At 43.5% G+C, this 17,368-nt stretch overlaps 1 protein-coding gene across 4 annotated transcripts in view; it reads left to right on the top strand.

The window, feature by feature from the left end:
* The window catches only part of VCL (vinculin), a 207,452-nt gene that overhangs the window by 133,511 nt on the left and 56,573 nt on the right, over nt 1-17,368 (top strand). For all 4 annotated transcript variants that reach the window (XM_044300269.1, XM_044300267.1, XM_044300270.1 and 1 more), the window contains 5 exons: nt 7,560-7,759; nt 7,891-8,019; nt 8,106-8,255; nt 8,852-8,960; nt 9,073-9,375. In XM_044300269.1, coding sequence (XP_044156204.1) covers nt 7,560-7,759; nt 7,891-8,019; nt 8,106-8,255; nt 8,852-8,960; nt 9,073-9,375 — 891 coding nt within the window. The remainder of the gene's footprint in view (nt 1-7,559; nt 7,760-7,890; nt 8,020-8,105; nt 8,256-8,851; nt 8,961-9,072; nt 9,376-17,368) is intronic.

The following is a 17,368-nucleotide window of genomic DNA, read 5'->3' as shown; positions in this document are numbered from 1 at the left end:
TAGAGTAAGCCATGTCAAGGCATACAGTTGTGTTCAAAATAATAGCAGTAAGACATCACTAACCTGATCAATCACTGTTTTTGGTAGAAATGATATTTCTACATGGCAAATAATTTACTAGCAGGTTTAGTAGAGTAGTAGAAAGCCAACAGTCATGACATGCATGTTGCTGATTCTGTGTAATTGAATCACTAATTGAAAGGTGCGTGTTCAAAATAATAGCAGTGTGGAGTTCAATTAGTGAGGTCATTCATTCTTTGAAAAATAGGTGGCAATTATTGCCCTTATTTAAGGAAGGAAAGCGGCAAATGTCGTACATGCTGGTTACAGTGCATTTCTCTCTGAAATTCTGAGGACAATGGGTTGTTCCAGACATTGTTCAGAAAAACAGCGTACCTTGATTCAAAAGTTGATTGGGGAGGGGAAAACATTTAAAGAAGTGCAGAAAATGATAGGCTGCTCAGCTAAAATTATCACACATGCTTTAAAATGGCAAACCTGAAAGATGTGGAAGAAAGCGAAAAAGTATTATTCAAATGGATAGAAGAATAGCCAAAATGGCAAGGCCTCGGCCAACAGTCAGCTCCAGGAAGATCAAAGAAGGTCTAAAGTTACCTGTGGGTACTGTTACAATTTGAAGACTCCTATCTGAAGCCAAACTATCTGCAAGAAGCCCCCGTAAAGTCCCACTGTTGAAAAGAAAAAAGACATGTGCTGAAGAGGTGACAATTTGCCAAAGAGCACATTGACTCGCCTAAAGAGACATTTCCCTTTCGCCCATGACAGCACCCTTGAGAGACCGCCTCCATCCAGGACAGGAAACAGGAACTTTCGTGGAGAGCTCATAAGGAGGAGCATGGCCCCGAGACCACCAGTTCCTGTTTCCTGTCCTAGACAGAGGACGGTTCGTGGAGAGAAGAAAAGAAAAAGCTAGGCTGCAGGGCCCCGGAGGAATTGTGTTAAGAGTGGGGTTACCTGTTCCGGCATAAGTCTCCTCTTGGAGCCGCCGGCCGGAGTCTGGTGCTGCTGCTGGGGTCTGGCTTACGCTCCGCTGGCGATACTCTGCAGTCCCGGGCTCACCGAGAGGTGCGTTCGGCACGCCGGTCCTGCCCGACAGTGCTCAGGCGGGCCGGGGCCTTCTCCTTTGCCGCGCGCAGGGGGAACTAAAAATCTCGCGATGCGGCGAGATCCGGGTCTCGGTAGAGGAAGAGTATTCTCCTACTTAGGCCGCAGAAAGTTTCCAGCAGGACCCGACCGAGGACTTCGGACCCACAGGCGCACGGTCAGCAGCAGCCCAGCCAGCCAGCCTTACAGGAAGCCACATTTCCTTGGATCCGGGGAGTCACTCTCTATCCCACAGCAGTATGGAGGAGGAGAGTGCCTTACGCGCCGATCAACAGGAGGGTCATGAGATCAGACCGGTACTCCTGGTGGGGTAAGGGGGATCATTCCCCACCATTTATTTCATTTTTTAAGCTAAATCTCCTTTCCCTCTTGTCTCTTCCTGCATTTAGACTACAAAAGAGGGCCCTAGAAAGGCAATTTCAAAGACCAGAGGGAAGGAGTGTGCCATCTGTAAAAAGAAACTGGCCCCCTCTTGGTTGAAAAAGTTATGCCAAAGTTGTATTGAGAAACTAGTGGAGGAGGAGTCCCCATCCCTTTTACACAGTATTAGGGAGATGGTAAAGACGGAGGTCTCGGACTCCCTGAAGGATTTCAAAAAGAGCTTTCCCGCTGTAGCCTCTACCTCCCTGGGAACCAGACCAAGCACGGCTGATAGATCTGACTCAGATCCCTTAGAGGAAAGCGATACGGGAGAAATCCTAGATAGCCCAGATTCGTCCCAGGATGAAGAATCCACGGGCAGGCCACTCTTTTCCCCCGATGATACGGAAGCTTTATTAAAAGCAGTTCGTGCGACTATGAAAGTAGACGAACCCAAAGACCCAAAATCCGTTCAGGATATCATGTTTGGTGATCTCGGGCAGAAAAAATCTAGGGTATTTCCCGTTAACGAGAATATAAAGTTTTTAATACAGAGGGAATGGAAAAGACCCGATAAAAAGTTTTTTGTGCCAAAAAATGTAAAAAGAAAATATCCCTTTGACGAGGCAGACTCAGCAAACTGGGACAGACCCCCTAAATTGGATGCACCTGTTGCAAAAATTTCAAAAAAATCAGCCCTTCCGTTCGAGGACTTAGGTTCTCTTAAAGACCCTATGGATAAGCGAGCAGAGGTTTACTTAAAAAAAGTTTGGGAGACCTCAGCTCAAGCATTCAAACCAAATATTGCCACCACATCCACTGCTAGGTCTCTGAAATTATGGCTAGAGGAGTTAGAATCTCACATTCAGAACAAGACCCCGAGAGATCAATTGTTAACCGTTTTCCCCACTCTACTTAAAGCAGTAGACTTTATTTCTGATGCATCAGCCGATGCTTTAAAATTAAATGCTAGATCAGCCGCTCTTTCAAATTCAGCCAGACGAGCTATTTGGCTAAAAGGTTGGTCGGGAGACACGGGATCTAAAAATAAGCTGTGTGCAATTCCTTGTCAGGGCGATTATCTTTTTGGATCCGTCTTAGACGACCTTTTGGATAAAGCCTCGGACAATAAAAAAGGATTCCCTGTCTCCAGACCCCCGAAAAAACAACGTTTTTTTCGCAAAAACAAGAAAGATTTTTTTAGGGGGCAGAGGAAAGACTTCAGAGCTGACAACAAGAATAGGAAAAGCAAGGGGTTTCTCTTCAGTTCCCAATCCTCCTCAACCTCTAAACCATCACAGCAATGACGGTTTCTCTCCTGTGGGGGGCAGACTTTCTCTCTTCCTCTACGCCTGGGAGAAAATCTCCTCAAGTCCCTGGATTTTAGGCGTTATAAAGGAAGGGTTTTGTCTAGAGTTTGTCTCCCGCCCACCGGACAGATTCAAAATCACAAATTTTCTAGGAAACCCGGGGAAAAATCTAGCCTTACAACAAGAGATTGTATCCCTACTTCGGAAGAATGTTCTAATCCCGGTGCCGGAGGCAGAGAAGGGCGAGGGTTTTTACTCCTCCCTTCTTCTGGTCCCCAAACCGGATGGAACATTCAGAACTATTATAAATCTAAAGGATTTAAATCAATTCCTCTCTTACAAAAAATTCAGAATGGAGTCGATCCAATCAGTCATAAAACATCTGTTCAGGGGCTGCTTCATGGCTACGATAGACGTAAGAGATGCGTACTACCACATTCCCATTCGGCTAGACTGTCAAAAATTCCTCAGAGTCGCGGTTTCTATAGGAGGTCACATCCAGCACTTACAATACACAGCCCTTCCCTTTGGGATTTCTCAAGCTCCCAGACTTTTCACGAAAGTCATGGCAGAAGTCATGGCTCATGTAAGGGAAAAAGACATTTTATTAATACCTTACTTAGACGATCTCCTGGTGGTAGCAGAGTCAAGATCCATTCTAGAAGCGCACCTCAAAAAAGTAGTGCAGATCCTAGAAGACCTCGGCTGGCAAATAAACGGAGAAAAATCCCATTTAATTCCTTCCCAAGTTTGCATTTTTTTAGGGATGATGCTGGACTCAAAAAAACTACTCTGTATTCTACCCCAGGACAAGATTCAGAGATTAATACAACAGGTTCAGTCCCTGATATCGGCAGAGAACCCTACTATCAGACAAGCAATGGCGGTCTTGGGCAGAATGACCTCAACTATACCAGCGGTCAGTTGGAGCCATCTTCACTCCAGACCCCTACAGTGGCAAATTCTGAAGGAGTGGCAGGGTTCCCTCCGCCCATTAGATACACCTTTCACACTCACCCCCCAAGTGATCCAGTCCCTTCACTGGTGGCTGAACCCCGTAAACCTGTCCCAGGGGCTCCCTTGGTTCCAACAAGACTTTGTTACCCTTACCACCGACGCAAGTCCTTCCGGGTGGGGGGCCTGTTGCCAAGGGGACTTAAGACAAGGTGTTTGGGAAAGAGAGCAGAGTCTAGACTCCCAAAACATGAGGGAACTGAGGGCGGTCTTTTTCGCCTTAAAAGAGTTCCTTCCTTTACTACAGGGAAAGTCTATAAAAGTTTTTTCAGACAACGCCACAGTGGTCTCCTATCTGAACAAACAAGGAGGAACCAGATCAGAAAATCTGATGCGGTTAACAACGGATATCTTTTCCCTTATAATTCCTTCTGTGCCGTCCCTTATGGCAATACATCTAAAAGGTTCAGAAAACAAAGTGGCAGATTTCTTAAGTCGAAATACACTAGACCAGGGGGAATGGTGTCTGAACCAAAGGGTGTTCGATCAAATAATTCGACTTTGGGGTCGTCCTCATCTGGACTTGTTCGCCACCAGAGAAAACAGAAAGTGTCATCGTTTCTTTTCCCTCAGCACGAGAGATTCACCAACAGGGATAGATGCCTTCTCCCTTCCCTGGCCGAACCAGCTCCTCTACGCCTTTCCCCCGTTAAGGCTTCTTCCAAGATTTTTACAGAAGCTGAGACAGGAAAGAACAACAGTGATCTTAATTGCTCCTTTCTGGCCCAGAAGAACCTGGTTCACCTGGTTGAGGAAGCTATCCTTGACGGACCCTTGGATTCTCCCGGAGTGGCAAGATCTTCTATCCCAAGGACCAGTCAATCATCCGAGTGTGAAGCAGCTACACCTAACAGCATGGCTCTTGAGGGGGAAATCCTAGAAAGTAGAGGACTCTCCAAGAGCGTAGTTTCCACTTTACTATCCTGCAGAAAGGATGTCACCTCCTCTATTTATCTCAGGATTTGGAACACCTTCCAGAAGTTTGCCAAGGATCCAGTGAATCCTTTGAATCCCCCACCTATGTGTAGGATTTTAGATTTTTTGCAAGCTGGACATGAAAAAAATTTGAGGCCAAGTACTCTGAAAGTACAGGTATCCGCTTTGAGTGCGTTCTTTGATTCTCCCATCGCTAGCCACCCGTGGGTCCGAAGATTCTTTAAAGCCATCAGCAGGCTTAGGCCTATACCTGGACCTTCAATTCCCCCCTGGGACCTCAACTTGGTCCTTACTAGCCTCACAGAACCTCCCTTTGAGCCACTTAAACAGTTACCTATAAAGATCTTGTCTTTCAAAATAGCGTTTCTTGTCGCAATTACCTTAGCAAGGAGGGTTGGTGAGATTTCGGCCTTCTCTACCTCGCCTCCGTACACTAACATCTTAGATGATAGGGTTCTCATTAAACCAGACCCTTCCTTCTTACCGAAAGTGGTTTCTATGTTTCATAGAACGCAGGACATTATCCTTCCTTCCCTGTGCCAAGATCCGAGAAATGAAAAAGAGGAAAAACTGCACTGTTTAGATGTAAAAAGATGCCTATCTCATTATCTGGAGGTTACTAGTCAGTGGAGGAAAACCTCAAAACTCTTCATTCAGTTTAGTGGGAAAAATAAGGGCCTCCCAGCCTCTTCTAAAACCCTTTCCAGATGGATCGTAAGAGCCATTAATTTGGCCTATTCTTCAGCTGGAAAGGCGCCCCCGGGGGGCTTTGGTGCTCATTCTACAAGATCAGTCTCCACCACTTGGGCAGAAAGGGCTGACGCTACCCTAGAACAAATTTGTAGAGCAGCCACATGGCAGTCGCCTAGCACCTTCTTCCGTCACTACAGATTGGACCTAGGCAATAGAGAACAGCTAGCCTTCGGTAGGAAAGTCCTCCAGGCGGTAGTCCCACCCTAAGAAATAAAGGGATTTCTATTCTAATCGTCTCTCAAGGGTGCTGTCATGGGCGAAAGGGAAATTTAAGATTACACTTACCGGTAATCACTTTTCCATAAGCCCATGACAGCACCCGGGTTTATTCCCACCCTGATATTCATATAAAAAAAAAAAAAAAAAAAAAATATATATAAAAAAAAAAAAATATATATATATATATATACATATACGAAAAAAAAAAAAAAAAAAGGAGAAGAGTGTGGTCTAGGACAAGTTCTTGCGATTAACTGGTGGTCTCGGGGCCATGCTCCTCCTTATGAGCTCTCCACGAAAGTTCCTGTTTCCTGTCCTGGATGGAGGCGGTCTCTCAAGGGTGCTGTCATGGGCTTATGGAAAAGTGATTACCGGTAAGTGTAATCTTAAATTTTGTGTACTGATGAAAGTAAGATTGTTCTTTTTTGGTCTAGTGGACAGACAGTTTCAGACAACCCCGAAACACTTAATTTAAGCCACAGTACACTGTGAAGACAGTGAAGCATGGTGATGCAAGCATCATGATATGGGGATGTTTCTCATACTACGGTGTTGGACCTATTTATCGCATACCAGGGATCATGGATCAGTTTGAATACATCAGAATACTTGAAGAGGTCATGCTGCCTTATGCTGAAGAGGAAAATGCCCTTGAAATGGATGTACCAACAAGACAACGACCCCAAACACACCGGTAAACGTGCAACATCTTGTTTCCAGACCAACAAGATTGATGTTATGGAGTGGTCAGCCCAATCCCCGGATCTTAATCCAATAGAAAACTTGTGGGGTGACATCAAAAATGCAGTTTCTGAGGCAAAACCAAGAAATGGAGTAGAACTGTGGAATGTAGTCCAATTATCCTGGGCTGGAATACCTGTTCACAGGTGCCAGAAGTTGGTTGACTCCATGCAACACAGATGTACAGCAGTTCTCAGAAACAGTGGTTATACAACTAAATATTAAGTGATTCAAAAGAAAAGCAAAATCTTCAAACATTTTTCAGCTTATATAGTGAATGTTTGTAGAGAAGAATACAAACGCTATTTTTTTGAACAGTCTAATACTCGCTTGTCTTCAACACAAATTTGATATATTTTTCTTCATGTTTTGATTTGGAATAGAATGTGTAGTGTTCCCAATGCATTTGTGTGTATGGAAATAAAAGCTATTAGAAGCATTTTGAGCTTTATTCACTTTTTAAGCACACTTCTATTATTTTGAACACAACTGTACATGTTTGCTACAGCTGCTACTGCAGAGGAATGGTAGCATTACACAGCTGCCCATGTATTATGTATTAGAAAGACATGCTGGGTACCTTTTTTATATTACCATGCCTAAATACACTTTTTTACTTTTCCATGGGTAACTCTGCACCTCCTGGATTTTCCTGGATTCTCCATTTGTGAAATTTTAATAATCCATCCTCAGTGACCTCCCTTTCCAACTGTTTGCATGGCCAGATAGCTGTGGTTCACCTGATTTTAAAATGCTGTGTTTTTTTTTGTTTTTGTTTTGTTTTTTCTAATCCAAGCTTGCATTCCAAGTTGCCTTTTGTTAGTATGCAAATCGGATGCTTTGTGCCGTGAGGGGATCACCATTGCTCTTGTTGCTCACAAGCTCCATTCATTTCTGCAGCCACGAAGGCGTTGGCCCAATAAAAAGATTTAAATAATTGCGCTCTGATCCTCCTGCTTTTTAACGTCTCTTTCTTGGCTTGTCACCAATGCAGGTAGTTGCTGGCTGTCTTTGCCATAATGGCAAAGGATCTCAAACAAAAAGTAACTCTAAACAATCTAGATACATAAGTGTTGATGTCTTTTTCTACCTTATTTTAAGGTCAGGCTGCCATTCGTGGTCTAGTAGCTGAAGGCAGGCGTCTAGGCAACTCAATGATGGGGCCCTTCCGCCTAGAGATGTTGGCTAAATGTGACCGTGTGGAACAACTGGCGGGGCAACTTGCTGAACTGGCTGCTCGTGGTGAAGGGGATACGCCCCATGCTCGTTCTGTAGCTGCTCAACTCCAGGATGCATTAAAGGTAAATGGACTTGTTGTCTACACTGTTGTTTTTTTGTTTGTTAGTTTTTGTTTTTTTTTACCTGACGCCCCTACATTTTTCTAGTTGGTGTTGGTTGGCAATCAGCAGATTTCTATACTTTTTCCTTAAAGGATCTGAAGTCGAAAATGCAGGAGGCGATGACTCAGGAGGTGTCTGATGTTTTTAGTGATACTACCACTCCTATAAAACTCCTGGCTGTGGCTGCTACCTCCCCACTTGATGCACCCAACAGAGAAGAGGTTGGTGCCAGTGTATCTGTAAACTGTAGCTAAATAATTGATACATTATATACTATTTATTTTTTGTTTTTAAAATGGGGAAATAGGTCTTTCAAGAGAGGGCTGCCAATTTTGAAAACCATGCAGCACGTTTGGGAGCCACTGCTGAGAAAGCAGCAGCTGTGGGAGCTGCTAATAAAGCCACAGTGGAAGGCATACAGGCAACGGTGAAGACAGCCAGGGAGCTAACACCACAGGTTTGGTTCAAACCCTTTTTTCTAATTATGTACAATATAGCATCAAACAATATATGGTTCTTTTTGTCGTTTTCAGGTAATCATTTTTAAACACCCAGAATCTTATTGTTAATCATAAAAAATGTAATAAATGCATTGATGGTTCGGTTAACACTCTGTATTATAGTGCTGCGGAACATGATTGTAAATGCATATATCTGCATATCTTTTGTGAAATTTTGCAGCTTTATTCTATATTGAGCCTGAGTTGTGGTAGATCTCTTTAAAAAATAAAGGTATGAGCATTACTGAATGCTGCATTTTAGATCAGAGCTAACATCACCCAGCAGTCCTTATTAGTAGTTCAGTTTCTATATAGATCAGATTTTGCTTGGTTAGATTTCTGGGATACTTAGATTAGATACTGTACAGTAATCTGCTTGGAACAAGAACATTTCAAAAGTATTACCTTAATAGGAGCTTTACTGGTCTGAGTTTTTGAATTTTGTGGTCTGATATTATAAAAGCAGGTCATTTATCTAGTATGCAAGTGATTTATGTTAAAAATTATTCCCATTACTTTTTTGTAAAAAAATAAATAAAATCTCTTAATATAGGTGGTTTCTGCAGCTCGCATCCTATTGTGTAATCCGGGAAACCAAGCTGCCCATGAGCACTTTGAAACCATGAAAAACCAATGGATTGACAATATAGAAAAGATGACAGGTTTGCGTTCCTGTACTAAAATAATTGTATAGAGAATTGGATCATTGCATATTGTTTTATTGTAATGCAATATTCATGCTTTCTGTCACCATCATTTACTTTCACTTACCAGGTCTGGTTGATGAAGCCATTGATACAAGATCCCTGTTGGATGCATCTGAGGAAGCCATCAAAAAGGATATTGACAAATGCAAGGTGGCTATGGCTAATATGCAGCCGCAAATGTTAGTTGCTGGAGCCACCAGTATTGCCCGCCGTGCAAACCGCATTTTATTGGTAGCCAAACGAGAAGTGGAGAACTCTGAGGATCCGAAATTCCGTGAGGCTGTGAAAACGGCATCAGATGAGCTCACCAAAACTATTTCTCCTATGGTCTTAGAGGCCAAAGCTGTAGCTAGCAACATCTCTGACCCAGGTAACGAATTGAAAATGTTGAAATTAGAGGTTGTCCAGTCCCAAAATCAAAATTCTTTTTATGTGCTCCTAACTCCCTTTACCATGCATACATATGCCCCTGTTTTTCATGTCTGCGCTTTCCTTCCTCCCTGAAAGACATCAGACTATCCTGGCAGATCTGTTTACTTTCTCCCTTCTTGTTTTGTTGAATACATAACTTTATTGATACACATGCCTGGCTGCACTGCACAGTAATGAGTCACAGGCTGGCCACGCCTCTCACTCTGCTCTGTCTGCAGCTGCTGCTACACCCACAACAACTCCTGTGTCCATGTTACTACACCCAGACATGAGTCTGCTTCTCTGTGTCTAAATCCCATTACTGACTGACTGAGGCTCTTTCCTCACCATCTCCAGAGTGTAATAAACAGCTGGAATCAGCAAGCACATCCAAACACATCTGTATCTAATCCTAACATGTATGTGTGCGATACTTCCTGCTGAAGTGTGATATCTAATCCCATCTTCTATGATACAGCCTGCTGAGCTGTGTATCGAATTCCATTTTGTATAATACAGCCTGCTGAGCTGTCTATGTAAACCCTTATGCAAACTACCGTATCCATTTATCCGCTAAATAAGGATACTGTCTGTATGCAACCCACATATTTTTTGCAGTCCCATTGATTTCTATGGATTTCAGGTCTTCCAGGTCTTCATTATGAGGACCAAAATAAGACTTTTTTTTTTTTTTTTTTTTATGCAGAACTGACATACGGATGTGGAAAACACATGGACTTCATCAGCGTGCTTTCCACTTCCGTATATCAGTATAGCAAAAGATAGAACATGTCTTTATTCTGGTCCTCATAATGCAAATCTAAAACCTATAGAACTCAATGGCTCTGGAAAAAGATGCACATCTCACACAGGCAGTATCCTTATTTACCAGATCTGCTACTTGGAGAAAGCAGAACGGATGCGGTCCTGTGCATGAGCCTTAATTTTATCTTTTTTGGTCCTGACTGTTGAAGGGTTTATCTTGGGCCAACATGTGTTATACACGTGATATAAGACCATGATGTATGCGTGTCGTCGCATCTCCCAGGCCGACCGCGCTCTCCTGAACAAACTGACGATATGACAGTAATGTATGATACAGTCAGCTAGTCTCTCATCTGGTCAGGGGAGCCGAGGTTGGCCTGGAAATTGTGGCTGACACATGTTCTGAGACATGGATTCCTGGGCTGATCACAGTAGTTTGCATGATCCCTATCTCTCGTACTGAGCTGCCATAACTGTGTCATCCACAGTGCCCCCATAACGGTGTCATCCACAGTGCCCACAAGGGCGCCGATGTGCCATCCACAGCTGCCCCAATTTCCTGTACAGAATAGCGATCAGCCTCTGTGGCTGATCGCTATGCTGTCACTCATGTACAGTGCTTACATTACATAGAAGCCTGTACAACACTCAGATGATGTCCGGCGGTCCCAGCGCATGCACAGTAGTGTGCAAGTGACGGGACCTAGGAAGGCCGGCAGGAGGCGGTGACGTCAGTGATGACGTTTCGTCTCCTGCTTCAGGCAGGAAAAAAAGAAGACTGCGCTGGACCGGAAGACTTGAAAATGTTTCAGGAGCGGTCACTTGACCGTGAAGAGAATCATAGGAAGGGCTGCGCTGTGGAGGGTAAGTATTGGTTTAATAACCTTCCCTCCACAGGTAATGAAAATGGGCAATTTTCAAGTAGGGTCCGGAGAACCCCTTTAACTCCATGGGTGATCAAGCTTATTTGGGACTTAATGACCAAGCCAAATAAAAGCCATGTTTGCAGAGGTTAATATTCTGCAGCGCTTTACAGACCTTTAGCATCAAGCTGTTTCATTTGTGGGCTTTCCAGAGAGGGAGGGATCCTTTTGGGATGGGTTGTAGATAGGGTTGAGCGAACCCAAACTGTAAAGTTCAGGTTCGTACCGAACTTTAGGATTTGGACCCGAACCCAAACATTTCCGTAAAAGTTCAGGTTCGGTGTTCGGCCTTTTCTTGGCGCTTTTTGAAAGGCTACACAGCAGCCAATCAACAAGCGGTTAACTGTCTGACCTTAGAAGCCATCACATCAGAATCAGCGGATCTACTGCATATGCTGTGGCAATGTTTACGACTAGATGGCTTCTGGTCAAACGTGTTGGCAATGATTCAGGATATCTTCTTACTGCGGATACCTAGGGAACCAAAAGTGTGTGTCTTGGGATATGTGGCAGATATTGGGAAAGAGGGAACAGACAGAATTGTAGCGAGTAGACTATTGTATGTGGCAAGAAAGTTGATTGCCTTATATTGGATTCAGTCCTGCCCTCCAGTTATTGAGGAATTTAGAAGGAAATGAGAAAATGGTGTTTAAGAAGAGAGGATGTCCGCAAAATTTGAAAAATTGTGGGGTCGTTGGAGGTCTAGAACTAAATAAAAATAGGTGAAGTCAATTGAGTGCTGAAGTGGGAGTTTGGGGGGATGGGAAGGGTATGTTGCGGTTACACTGTCATTGTATGGTTGCCTGCTGTATCATAATCATCAGTGGTATTGATTTTGTATGTCAAAATATGTGACATGATACGCTTATATTTATTACAATGTTACATTGTTGTATTTTATTGCAATAAAAATGATCTGATTTAAAAAAGAGAAGCCATCACAGCCATGCCTACTAATGGCACGGCTGTGATTGGCCAGAGCAGCATGTGACCCACACCCTATATAAGCTTGAGTCACGTAGCGCTGCACGTCACTGTGCTGTTACAAGTGTAGGGAGAGGATGCTGCTGGACTGGTGATTTCAGGGAGAGAATAGGAGAGAATCTAACTCTGCGATCTACAGAGAAACAGTTGTGTGGGTGCAGGGCACAATCGTTTTAGGCCTTTGACCAAAAAAAAATATAACTTTTATAATTCTGTTAGTTAGGCGGGCGGCGGCGGCCATTTTATGTAAGCTCAGTGCACCAGCACTGCATCTGAGCTTTTGGTACATTGCAAATCACCATTTTTTTGGGCAAACTACAACATCTGGATTGCAATTTAAGGTAGAAATACACCCATAATTTTCTGGGGTTTTAAAAACACACTTTTATGCCAAAAATCAGTATTTTCCTGATCTGCAAGTGTTAAATTCAAGTTTAAAGGGAATCTGTCCCCTACCGTAGTTTGAGCATATAAAACCATTAACATAGCAATGTGCACTAAAGTACCTTCATTACAGCATGTGTCTTCTTGCTTTTATTCAACTTTTCATTCAGATGAAAAAGCAATTTTTCTGATATGCTAAGCCTCAAGGTGCACATAGGGGCGTTATTACTCTCCTCTAGTGCCCAGTAACGCCCCCTGCAGTGCCCAGCCCGCCTTTCTTCCACGCCCAGCACGCCTCCCTTCCAAGCCCAGCACGCCTCCTAAGAAATACATTTACTCCCACATCCTTGCCGAACGGCGCCGCCCCCTCCACTACGTCATGTAATTTATTCACCCCACCATCCTTGCGTCCTCCTTTCTTGGCCTCCGAAATCCTGCGCAGCCGCAGTATCGCTGACTGCCTGCGCCTGTACGATACTCCGACTCCTGAGGGCAACAGCCTCAATAGTGTGACTGGGTATGCGCCGAGCCCAGTGACGTAATCGGAGCGCTGTTGCCGCAGGAGCCGCAGTATCGTACAGGCAGTCAGCGATACTGCGGCTGCATGGGATTTCAGAGGCCAAGAAAGGAGGATGCAAGGATAGTGGGGTGAATAAATAACATGACGTAGTGGAGGGGGCGGCGCCATTCGGCAAGGATGTGGGAGTAAATGTATTTCTTAGGAGGCGTGCTGGGCTTGGAAGAAAGGCGGGCTGGGCGCTGCAGGGGGGCGTTACTGGGCACTAGAGGAGAGTAATAACGCCCCTCTGGGCACCTTGAGGCTTAGCATATCCGAAAAATTGCTTTTTCATCTTTTTCATTCATGCTGGAATGAAGGTACTTTAGTGCACATTGCTATGTTAACGGTTTTATATGCTCAAACTAGGTGACAGATTCCCTTTAAAATATATACAGCTTTCATATAAATGACTTTTTTTGGCAATCTACAACATCTGGATTAGGGCTCTTTCACACTTGTGTTGGCCGGATCCGTCGTGTAGTCCATTTGCCGCAATTACACGCCGGATCCGGAAAAACGCATCATTTTTTCATTCCGGATGCGTCTTTCCGCCTTTTTTCCGGAGATACGGATCCGGAAATCCTGAATGCAACGTTTGCTTTTTTTCTGGATCCGGTATGGGGCCGGATCCGTCGTCCGGATCCGTCGAAACAGCGGATCCGTCGCATACTTTTGAGCGGATCCGGTATGTAAAATAATTTCTTATCAGAAACTAATCTTATCACTAAAATTAAATCAGAAACTAATCTTATCACTAAATTTATAGTTGTACAACTAATAAAATATGCTAATATTTTGGTCTATAAAAAGTAAACCTAGGTGACTAGCTCAGATTCTGCTTAGGATTGTCGCCAGGATGATGCCTGAACAAGAGTTTGCTTTCAAAGCCCTGATCTTGGTTTCAAGATGGAGGAAACAAGAGCGAGATAGGCGTCGTCTTCGTCGGTATTGGGTTCATCCAATATCATCAGCACGGATTACCGAAGGAGCATTTGAAGTCCTGTACCCGGAATTACGTCATTATCCAGAAAAATGTAATAACTTTTTTCGCATGAATATGGCTACCTTTGATGAGCTCCTAGACCGAGTATCACCGAGACTGGCAAGAATGGATACGTATTTCCGCAGGAGTGTGTCACCTACAGAACGACTCATGTTGACCATCCGGTAAGATAATGACATCCAGTAGATATTAATTTTAATTATTTATATGTGTTGTTTAGTATTTTATATTTAATTTACAATTTTTTTAGCAGATTTTTATAGCAGCTATACTAATCTGTCCGTATTTAATATAAATATTACAGGCGGTAAATATTTATTGATGCTTTCAAGTATAGAAAATTTTTACTCATAACGATATTTATGATAATTCTAGTGATTCAGGCCATATCAAATTTGACAAATCCATAATATATAATTTTAATGTATTTCAAATTACTAATCTAATTTTTATTTATTTTTTTCTTCAGCTTTCTGGCTACAGGTGACAGTTTCACCTCGCTACACTACCATTTCCGACTTGGAATTTCAACGATTTCAACAATTGTAAAAGAAACGTGTCAAGTTTTATGGGAGGAACTGCATGAGGAGTTTATACCTACTCCCAATCAGCAGAGATGGCTACAAATTGAAAAAAAAAATGTATGAGGTGTGTCAATTTCCGCATTGTGTCGGCGCAGTGGACGGAAAACATATCCGTATAATAAAGCCGCCAGGTACCGGATCTGAACTTTTTAATTATAAAAAATATTTTTCAATTGTTTTAATGGCCATCGCTGATGCTGAGTACTGGTTTGTGGCAGTTGATATTGGTGCATATGGCCGCACCAATGATTCAATGATTTTTAAAAACTCTTTCATGGGACGGAGCGTGTACAATCGGCAATTTGACTTTCCACCTCCTGAACCTATGCCTGAACCGACAGTCCACCACTGCCATACGTATTGGTGGGTGATGAAGCTTTCCAAATGTCTGGAAACCTCATTAAACCCTACTCCAGCCGTGGATTGGATGCCACCAAACGCAATTTCAATTATCGGTTAACAAGGGCACGAAGAATGGTCGAGTGCACCTTTGGGATCCTTGTATCTAAATGGAGAGTTTTTGCAAAACCGATTCAGTTGAAGATTGAAACTGTAGACGAAGTGGTAAAGTGTAGGCTAGTTCTTCACAATTTCATACGGACTAAAGAACCCACCATTGAGCGAATAATCGAGGACAGCGAAATGACAAGTATTGCAACTTTTGGACCACGTGGTACTGTGGCGGTGTCCGCCATGCGCGATTCATTTGCTGCCTACTTTAGCTCAGATGCTGGACGTTTACAGTGGCAGGACCAGAATGTATAAAATTTAAATTTTTTACTGTTGCAGTTTTTTTTTTCAAAAACATTGTTCATTAATAAAGTTTAATAACTTTTTCAAATATAGTAGTATGGTGTTTCTTTTTAAATCATTTATATTATTTTTACAAAAACTCTTATCACCGCATGTGTAGCCACTATCATTGGCTGGCTCCCCAAGCGGTGGGAGAACATGTCAGGCCTTTATCCACCACACCCTCTCCCACCACCTGTAGAGCGACAGTTCCAGTGTCGCTCCACAAGCCGTGGGAGAGAATGTCAGGTATATTTTTATTTAAGTAAAAAAACACAAGGACACACAAAAACTTTTAACAGCATTTTACTGAATTTTATAAAATAAAAATATATATAAATAAAACAATATTAATATAAAATTTAAAACAACAAAAATCACAAATTGGTATTGAGGATTTGGATGAGGAGGTTGGGGGGTGGAAGGCAGTGCACGGCTTGATCCCTCTCCACCTTCGTATGTTCTGGTGGACACTGAAATGTGTGATGTTGGAGGTGAGACAGCGGGAGTATGCAAACGGGATGGGGGATTGGGTGAAGGAGTTGCCCGAGCCAGTGAAGGAGTGGTGAAAGTTGATTGTTGAAAATAGTTAGGAGCAGAGAGAGAACAGTGGTGAAAAGGCTCGGGGGTTGTAGAATTGGGAGGTGGTTGAGGTGGACGGGTTGGAAGGGGTGAGGAGGTTAGAAGGGGTGAGGAGGTTGGAAGCCCTACCGGCCCTCTGGCGACGCCTCAAAAAGTGGCGCCATAACGGCCATTGTTGCGTCACCAGTAGAGGACGATTTGGGTCCTGACCAGGTGCTGGACGAGGTGGAGAGGGATCTGCGGGTGGCAGCTCAGCAGGGACCGCCTCTTGATGACTTTCACAAGGAGGTTCTGGCGCCCGAGTACTGCTAGTTGTTCTGTAAAAAAAAAAAAAATTAGCATGTTTTTAAAATCTATTTCAACATTTTACCATTTTTTTTAATGGATTTTTTACTTACCTTCGCAGCTCTAGGGTTCTACGTAGGAACCCTAGGGCAGCCGCATAGCGGTACGGCTGCCGGCGGGTTCCGCCAGACCCACTCGGGCGATTGACCTCCTCGTTATAATCTTTTTTTATAGCGGTCCCTTATTGAGCGCCATCGCACCATGACTGCCATCTCTGAAAAATAGAAACATAAACATTACTCTCAAATTACTGGCATTACCAAACTGCCGCCCTACAGCTGTTGCAAAACTACTACTCCTGACATGCCTGGATAGGGCATGCTGGGAGTTGTAGTTTTGCAACGATTGCTGTAAAAGAAAAAAAAAAAAAATTTTGGACATGGGATAATTAAATAAAACTTTAAAACATGACATACCGTATCCAAGCGAACTCGTTGCCTTGGAGGAGAGTTCCCGGACTCACTTGAATAGCCTATTGAAACAATTAAAAATAATTAAACAATTGATTTTGAATCATTGAAAAAAATCCCTCGCAAATAATACTTACTGGACATTTTTTACGCTATCTGGTCTTTCTCCCCAAAAATATAACCTAAAAAAGATGAAAATTAACACATTAATATTAAACAACAGTACCACCTTACCCAGGGGACTACTACCCCCAACACCCCCATGAAGTCAGCCCAGCTGCAGTCCCAAAGCAAAAGCACTTGGGACTGAAGCTGGGCTGACTGCACGGTGGGTGCTGGGGGCAGCATTCCCCAGGGGACTACTACCCCCAACATCCCCATGCAGTCAGCCCAGCTGCAGTCCCAAAGCAAAAGCACTTGGGACTGAAGCTGGGGTGACTGTACGGTGGGTGCTGGGGGCAGCATTCCCCAGGGGACTACTACCCCCAACATTCATTTGCTGCCTCCTACATGCATCTACTATGTCTAGGACATAGTAGATGCATGAAGTTAATGTATATTCCCAGACAAAACACACACTAAATACTCACCTCCAGGAGCTGAAGTCACGACCTTTCCTCT

This window comes from Bufo gargarizans, chromosome 6, assembly GCF_014858855.1.
Source record: "Bufo gargarizans isolate SCDJY-AF-19 chromosome 6, ASM1485885v1, whole genome shotgun sequence".
Taxonomy (NCBI): domain Eukaryota; kingdom Metazoa; phylum Chordata; class Amphibia; order Anura; family Bufonidae; genus Bufo; species Bufo gargarizans.
Note: the sequence above shows the minus strand (reverse complement) of the source record. Positions and strands in the feature narration are given on the sequence as shown.